The 8,890-nt window shown below is 35.3% G+C and overlaps 1 protein-coding gene across 1 annotated transcript; it reads right to left on the bottom strand.

The window, feature by feature from the left end:
• Window positions 1–1,636: 1,636 nt before the first annotated feature.
• Window positions 1,637–6,316, bottom strand: LOC147548400 (hydroxyproline-rich glycoprotein family protein). Its single transcript, XM_086669428.1, has 6 exons — window positions 5,797–6,316; window positions 4,486–4,639; window positions 3,556–3,691; window positions 3,166–3,444; window positions 2,520–2,722; window positions 1,637–2,193 (listed from the first exon to the last, which is right to left on the bottom strand). Exons 1-6 carry the CDS (start codon window positions 5,858–5,860, stop codon window positions 2,082–2,084), a joined length of 948 nt encoding a protein of 315 aa, XP_086525554.1. The 5' UTR covers window positions 5,861–6,316; the 3' UTR covers window positions 1,637–2,081.
• Window positions 6,317–8,890: the final 2,574 nt, after the last annotated feature.

The raw sequence follows: 8,890 nt of genomic DNA, 5'->3' as shown, positions 1-8,890 counted from the left end.
AAGAGTTATTTCAAGAAGACAAGTGGGAGAAAATATTAGATATCGAAGAAATTCGATCTGAGCAACAAAACTGACAGTGATGTACAAATGTCAGAAAATTGTGGTTCTTATCAATTCAGAGCCAATAGACATGGAAAGAGAGGTAGAGATGGAAGATCTCGAAGATCCTCCCGCATAAAGTGAATTAGATTCGCAGGAGAACTCTCAAAGAGTTTAGAGCGTCTAAAAGTTGCTCACACCCCTTATAGACCTTGAAAGCTCATAAATCTGTCTTAGAGGACACTCAAAGGTTAGAATTTAAATGCAAGGTTCGCCCATTGAAGAGGGGTCTAAGGGTTCAGGTTCAAGGGTTGACACTCAAAGGTTAGAATTTACATATGATGCATTAATTTTTTCCCAGTCAGTTTGCATTTATTTTGTCCCAGTCAGCACAAACCCATTCTGTTTTGTTATATAGATTAAAGACTATTTTATTTTTGAAGAGTGATGATCCACAAGATGTAGGACTCCATGTCACTCAAGAAAGTCACCATTATGATCCACAAGATGTAGGATTCAATGTCACTCAAGATGTAGGATTCACCGCCACTCTTTTTTATGATTTTGGAGAGCTGTTGAGACAGATGCATCCTAAATAGTGTGGTAAAAAACTTTTAAAACTGATTTTGTTTTTTGTCAAATGCTTCCTAAATAATATAAATCTATATTGTCATGGTCTTGGTTTTAATCTGAACTTTGTTTTTTTAATTTCAGGTGGTAGAGAATTCCAAAATCTATGATTATGGTAGTGTCCCAAGAAGGATGAGATTGGTGGTAGAGGATTCCAAATCTATGTGTTTGGTATATTTTGAAACATTTATATTTTAATTCATAACAGTGACTGGTGAACTTTCAAGATTTCATGAATTTTGTTTTAAGACTTGTTTATGAATTTTGTTTTAAGACGTTTTAGCATGAATTTTGTTTCATGAATTTTGCCGCTCTTTCAATAGACTTCGTTTAAGACTTGATGAATACAGTAAACTTTGTTTCATTAGCTTTTGTTCCATGAACTTCATGAATACAGTGACTTCATGAATAATTGTTAACAAACAAAATACATTGGCTTCATGACCTTTGTTTAAGACTTTGATGTTTTTTTCATGAACTTTGTTTCATGGGCTTTTTCCATCTTACTTCGGAATCTTGCAACGAAACACACCATAATCCAAAAGGAATCTTTTCTCCATGGAACTCGTGGTTCGGGCTTGGGCAAAAGTCAAAACTTTTGGGCTTCAGATCTGACCTAAACCTTTGGGCTTCAGATCTGACCTAAACCGGCTATGGGCAAGCTCTACTAAATGCCCATTAGTGAATAAGACGTGAAACAAAATTATAAGAAAACCCTTCATCTACAAATTATTGTAGAACTTAACCTCCTACCAACTAATGGACATTCATAATTTATATGATCTTGTCATCACAGACACAATTACAGGCCAAAGCGGAAAATTTGTCACCAATCGAGGACCCAAAAGTAGCTAATCCTAAAATGTACCATAGGCCAAAACAGAAAGGTGGTCGACTTAAAAAGTAGCTATCCCGAATATGTACCATAAATTTACTTTAAAACAAAGCAACTACAAACTCTCCCAAATATCATAACAACGGCGTTGCTCTGATCTTTTCATATCATTGTAATCTTGAAAGCATGTCAGCACTACCAGAAAAACCCGTTATTTGTAGATTACACAGGTACATTAACAAGTTCAATTGACCTATAAAATACTGTTCAGAAAACAGTGAATGCAAAAAACTTGGTTTTCCCATGTCATTTTCCACAACTGAAGTCTAAATACCAAGAATTGTATAAAGCAGGCATTCATCTCAGTTTAATGGCACCCTCCTATATAGCCTCCGCTGTACCATTCAAATCACGAGGCAGGATCGGATCTAGCGAAAATGAAGATAGGAAAGTAGACTTATCAAGACTGTTCTGAAAGGCTATGAAAATGAAGTTCATTTGATGCTTCAAAACTTCATCAATACTCCAAGCAAGCATTATATTGTGCTAAAAATCCAGGAATTACGTTGTCCGAGATTCAGCCATTTCTCCAAAATTTGGCAATGCCACCAGCTAAGGACTTCAAATTCCCCCACAAAGTTGATCTCTCTGGTAGGAGGTCTTCCTTGTTTACCTCCCTTGACGTGTCCCTGGATAGTAATAAACAAAAGATGGCATATTCTCAAACCATAATCGTAGGAAAAGAGAGTAAATTTATACAAGGATAACAAAATAATGGTGTTAAGAGAAGCTGAAAAGTTGAAATCTAAAGGTTATAAGTATGTACGAGTCTTGACTACCTTCTAATATTTTCAAAAAGACATGTTTTTAGTTTTAAGAATATCTTGAAAGCAGAACGAGGTTAACTGGTAGGAAGATATGGACCACCCTCCAGCATATAAGTCCGATATATCATATATATACATATACATAGTCATCAGGCAATTATTGCAACAATATGAAACCATGAAAGTACCTTGGAAGCTTCTCTGATTCCAGTATTTTATGATCAGCTTCTAGCTTCCCTTCTTCCTTCAGATCATTTAGATAAGAAGATCCTTCAGAAGTAACTTCCTCTTTAATACTGTTCTCTTGTTTTTCAGTAACTTGATGAAACTTCTCAGTGCTTTCCAGTCCCATTTGATGACATTGTGTTTGAGTGACAGAGGAATCATCATCCTGCAAATAGTGAAATATTAGTTCACCCAAAATAGGAATGAAAATGAGAATGTTACCAGGATCCTACCGAAGAAATTGTATTCCTATCCATCACACTATACGACAAACAAATATAGCTCAGTTTAGAAAAAATAATGATGAAATTAGCATTACAGAGATAGATCAGGATATCAACCTCGACAATCGGTCAACCAATTTAAACCATTGGTGTCCTACCCGTAAGAATATACAAGGTATATCATAAAATGGTCCAAAGAATAAAAGTAGAAATTGGATGTAAAACACTTAATCCAACTGTGGAAGTCCCCTGGCTCCAAAGAGCATATCTGATTTAGTCACTAAAGTTACTGAATCTATCCTATATCCAACCCTTCCATACCAGCATTTTATCATTCTGAATTTCCCTCGACAATGTCTAAATACAAAGGAGAAAGAACACTCACTGTTCTTGTGAGATTTATAGACTGTTCAAAAAAGGGCTTCTCAACATGAGCGGGAATCTCTTCAAACAAGGGCTTCTGAACATGAGTAGGAATCTCTTCAAACAAGGGCTTCTCAACATGAGTGGGAATCTCTTCAAACAAGGGCTTCTCAACATGAATGGGAATCTCTTCAAACAAGGGCTTCTCCACCCGATGGAGTTTTTGAGGTTTTATTTTTGCTTCAGCTTCATTTCTAGTAATTCCCGTTGAGAACTCTTCCTTGTCTCCTGAGTATGGTTCCTGAAACATCAAATCAACTGACACAATGACTAAAACCCAAAACACTTTTTCGACCTCAAGCAAAGACTGAAATTCTTTCTTGGGTATTTCTTTCACTGATTATTTGCTCACCTTGGTTACAGGAGGGGATACCCTAGTTTGTTGTTCTAGTTCCTCGATAATATTCTTAACAACATAGTAAGACCCTCCGACTTCTTTTTTAACTGTAGAAGGGGTAGGAAATTTTCCTGCATTTGAGGCCCTGTACCTGCAAAGGCGCCACGCAAAACTCTTATTCACATTTAAGACCTCACTCAAAAATATTAGATGTTTCTCCAGACAAATCAACTATGACTTGCTATTTTTTTTTTCAACAAACATGGTTTAGCTTTAACCAATTCGTTCCAATAACAACCTCAAAAAGTAAACATATTTGATTGAGTAATTAAAGTCCTTCTGCTATAGTAGAAAAAGTACTCAATTAACAATCATATACCTCACTAAGTCCTAGTCTTGTCAAGTTTGCTAGATTTTCACTCCATTAAACTAAAAGAGCTACTGTAATACTTTAGTGACAAAAATATCCATAGAAGAGAAAGGGACGAATACTAAAGACACTCAAATAACAATGCAGTATCAGGATATAGACCAACTTCAAAAAGAAAATAGAAAGAGAAAAGAAAAAGGTTTTAACGCAATAGATTGTGGTTTCGTCTAAAATAAGACAAGAGTCTTTCCTGTATTTCAAAAAAAAATACTCAGACCAGTGTGTTATCAAGTGCCAAATATACACTTCCATCCACCAAAGAAACCCTGAAGGCCTTCGTATCATAGAAATCAGCTAGTTACCAGCAGAAAACAGCTCAGTATGGATGATTTTTACATTAGGTGGCATTCTAGTTAAGCAAGAAATGCTGATCAATTTCAAATTTGTGAAGCTTAAGAACCATCATCGTCCATCAACTTTCATATTATGTTGCAAGGATTTCACAGAGAATTTCTTTTAGTAACTCATCACAGATAAAAATGCAATCAAGCTACTAACTTAAAGAAGAGAAGTACTTGTCAACAAAGGATTCCACAATAGCCCGTCGTTCATCTTTTGATACTCGCTTTTGGCATCTGTCTGATTTAGAAGGAACAGATGCAGCAGAGGAAGATCTACCACGCCATTGATTATTTATTCCACGTATTGCATTTGATATCTTGCATAACACTATCAGAATACCAAGGTCAAACAAGAGTTACAGCATAAACGTAGTCACCTCCTAGTATTATTCTTAAGAACAAAGCCAATGCAAAATCACACTTTAATATCAAGAATAAAACCAACAGACTCCTACCTAAGTCAAACCACAATTACCGGAAAAGCACAATAAGACACCAATTTTACAGTAAATCCACTCAAGTTCAAATCTGAACCCTTCTGCGGAAGCATTTTAGTTTCTTTCAGATATCATAAACACCAAAATAAAACTTTTATTAGGTGGTACTAGCCAAGACAAAGTTAAAAGATGAACTTCTATTTTGCCTTAGCTTCCTTCAACCACATTTGTTTCTTAATTATATTAAATCATGTGATTTCACAAAATCGTGACCCACTTTTCAGCTTTTTGGGTAAGGAACGATGGCTGGTTCGATGACAGCGATGGGATCACTGCAGATTCATCCAACTTCGATTCCCTAAAGCCAAGTGGTAGACTATAGAAACCCAAAAAGAGCTCCTTCGGCTCTAAATAGCTACTGTGCTTATTTGGTCTATCAGCTACTTATACAGCTATTGATTATACAAAAACAAAATCCGTTTAGAGGGTTTGATCAAGCTGAAACGGCTGAAAAACAATGATAACCGTCGTCACTTGTTTATGTGAACCGATCGCCTAGAGGTACCCCATAAGCTATGAGTCGAGCTGACTCCTTAAAAAGCTCTCAATGAAGCTTCCTTCCACAAGTTTACACCACTTTCAGCAGAATCCTTTATACGTCATTGAATCTATTTACAGTTGTTACTATCATAATAAGATAAACTTCGACCGTGAACTTACTACAATTACATAATTGTCCAGGGCCCTAGGCTTCTACTGATCTACCAAAGTTAATAATAAAATTCTAGGTCAATCCTAAAGCAATTCTGAATCATTATATATGAAAGTGGGCAACTGCAAATAAGTGATTTCTCCTCATTTTGACAAAGATCCTAACATCCTATTACTAAATGAAAAAAATAATGAACTAATTTCGAAAATGAATAGTTTCATTTCTTTATGGGTTTATACTAAGTTTTGAGAAGTATATCTAAGTTAAGGGTTTAAAGATTTAAGTGAAAGAGAACAAATGAAAGATTCAAAATGAGAAATTCGAAATGTATATTACCCTTGTTGGAGTCAGAAAATAAAGAACGTTTTGATGATAGAGTTAGAGCTCTTGCGGCTTGCATCACGAGAAGGAAATCTCCAGGACTCAATCCATAAAGAGAGAAATAAACCCTAGACTAGAGAGAGGACGGGAACTTGGACAAGCAGATTATGATTAAGAACATAGGATCAAGGAGACAGAAACTTGGACAGTAAGTCAGTAAAGTACGGTCCCTCCTTAGATTTCTAGGGTTCAAAATAAGTTACTTGATGAATTTTTGGGGTTTAAACACAAAACCTTTGAAATAGACGAATTGTACATGTAAACACAAGAAGGGTATAGAAGGGCTAGAGATACTTGTAATGAAAAGAATTCATTTCGATTTGACCCTTGATTTGTGACCAACTAGAAAATTTAACCACTTAGTCTAAGTGATCCGTTAGTCGAAACATCTTTTCCTTTTGTTACACCTATTTCAAAAGTATTTTCATCCTCCCTCCTTAACTGACAGAATGGTCGTCGACACGATTGGCCAACCATTTCAGATGGTCTACAAATTTTTTTTATTTATCCTTCCTCTTTCACCATTACCACCATTGTAGACAACCTACAAAAAAAGGGACGACCATTGCAGACAACTTATTAAAAAAATGACCCTTGCAGACAACCTACATATGTCCTAGTGAGCAATATGGTATGAATAAATTTTGAACACTTACAGGGTTACCCGACCAGAACACGAGTTTCGGCGAAAAAGACCTTCCCTTTTGTCAAGACATATAAATAGAGAGAGAGAGAGAGAAAGATTGGTGGTAGTCGACGATTGAGGTCTTGTTGGAGGAGAGGAAAAACAAAAGATGGGAAATTCTTTTAAAGGGCCGCCGATGATTGTAGTCTGCCAATAACTCTGGTCGGAGTGAAGAAAAGAAAGGGAGGCTGGGTTTGAAGGACATAAAATTTTGTTTCTACTCAAAATTTTGTAGTCAGAAAATTATGTTATTTCACTAAAGTAACGCCCATAAATGGAAAGAAATTCATAATCTATATAACAAAACACATTGGTTGTGACTGGGACAAGCTGACTAGGACAAAGTAAAGATCTATATAACAAAACACATTGGTTGTGACTGGGACAAGCTGACTAGGACAAAGTAAAGATAAAAATGGCCAACTGGATCGGAAGATTACACCTTGTATTTAACCTCCACAAGTGCTTAGATGAAACGAACTAATTTGGAATTCCAAACACTTCTCCTCCATAAACTCCCTTAAATACTCTCATTGAATTCCAATGGTTTTATAAACCTCCTCTACTCCTCCAATAACCAATTCATTTAATCCAGAGATACCCATGGGAACTATTGCAATGGTTTTTCCTATAGCATCAGAACTCTATGTCGCGCTTAGCAATTCAGAATCAATGCAATTGTTAAGCATGGACAAGAAAACAAACAAACAGACTGAGAAACACGAAAAAGAAACAAAACTCCCACAATAATCTTTTGATCGATCTTTTAACCAATAATCTTCTACTTTGAGGAACCAAAGAAATAGTTAACAAGGTTCTACATCATTTGTCTAGGGTACTTTCACGTATTGGTGTTATCGTGTATCTAAGTTTGGCATCATGAACGTCTTCAATCGCTTCGATCATTAAATGCATATATGTTTACTAATCACACAACATCTAAAGAGTGCCCTACGTTTTTCTGTTCTTGCTTCTTTCTAGCTTATCTGTTTGTCTTCTCCACCAAAAACATCTACCAGTCAAATGGAAATATAGAGAAGTAATAGCCCTAACCAGATCTAATTAAGTCAAAAACTGATTATACCATAGAGATCTAATCTTTAAGGACTACATAATAACTTCAGCATTATGCAGCAACTTATAAGTAAAACTCTTCAAATCAGAGTTTCATTTACTAAATTTTCAAGATCTTGAGCAAAAAAACATACATGCATTTTCTTGTCAACTCCCCCAAAATGAAGTAATCTTCAACTAAATCTATATATAAATACACTCTCTTCTCAAAAAAAAAAAAAAAAAACAGTGAAACTTACTTCATACAAGTTCAAGCATAAAACTGTAAGTCAAAAAAAAAAAATCAAATCAAGCAACAATGAAGATTAAAATCATAACAAAGTACCCAAAAAAATTCAAATCAATAGTCTTGTAGATATACAATTTCAAATGAACCCAGGTGAAAAAATCAGGCAAAAACAAACTAAAGGTCAAGTTTATCACAAAAACCCAAAAAAAACTAAGGAAAAAAAAAGGTAAGGATGAATGTATTTAGAACATCTTCACTTTGAAGATAAACAAACAGATAAAGGAATTTAAAGATAGAGATTAAGAAATGAAGAACTCAATAATGGTAGGACGACAAGGAATGACTAACCCTAGACATTCAGTTTCCTGTAGGTCGTTCGTCTGTCTGTGTTTTGTTTTCTATAAAAATTGTCTTTTTCATGTGAGTGGTGGAGACTGGTATATCTATAAAACAAAACACATTGGTTGTGACTCGGAAAAGCTGACTAGAACAAAGTAAAGATCTATATAACAAAACACATTGGTTGTGACTGGGACAAGCTGACTAGGACAAAGTAAAGATAAAAATTGCCAACTGGATTGGAAGATTACACCTTGTATTTAACCTCCACAAGTGCTTAGATGAAACGAACTAATTTGGAATTCCAAACACTTCTCCTCCATAAACTCCCTTAAATACTCTCATTGAATTCCAATGGTTTTATAAACCTCCTCTACTCCTCCAATAACCAATTCATTTAATCCAGAGATACCCATGGGAACTATTGCAATGGTTTTTCCTATAGCATCAGAACTCTATGTCGCGCTTAGCAATTCAGAATCAATGCAATTGTTAAGCATGGACAAGAAAACAAACAAACAGACTGAGAATCACGAAAAAGAGACAAAACTCTCACAACAATCTTTTGATCGATTTTTTAACCAATAATCTTCTAATTTGAGGAACCAAAGAAACAATTCACAAGGTTCTACATCATTTGTCTAGGTTACTTTCACGTATTGGTGTTATCGTGTATCTAAGTTTGGCATCATGAACGTCTTCAATCGCTTCGATCATTAAAT

This window comes from Eschscholzia californica, unplaced genomic scaffold (genome assembly GCF_041429995.1).
Source record: "Eschscholzia californica isolate CP2 unplaced genomic scaffold, dmEscCali1.0.p SCAF_3, whole genome shotgun sequence".
In the NCBI taxonomy this organism is placed as follows: domain Eukaryota; kingdom Viridiplantae; phylum Streptophyta; class Magnoliopsida; order Ranunculales; family Papaveraceae; genus Eschscholzia; species Eschscholzia californica.
The sequence above is the reverse complement of the archived record's forward strand: the minus strand, read 5'-3'. Positions and strand labels throughout refer to the sequence as shown.

Coding starts and splice junctions, on each gene's coding strand:
- LOC147548400 (XM_086669428.1), bottom strand. CDS start 5,860: ATGCAAGCCGCAAGAGCTCTAACTCTATCATCAAAACGTTCTTTATTT. Junction 3,692..4,485: donor GTGGAATCCTTTGTTGACAA/GTACTTCTCTTC, acceptor GCGCCTTTGCAG/GTACAGGGCCTCAAATGCAG. Junction 2,194..2,519: donor GAATCAGAGAAGCTTCCAAG/GTACTTTCATGG, acceptor ATTACTATCCAG/GGACACGTCAAGGGAGGTAA.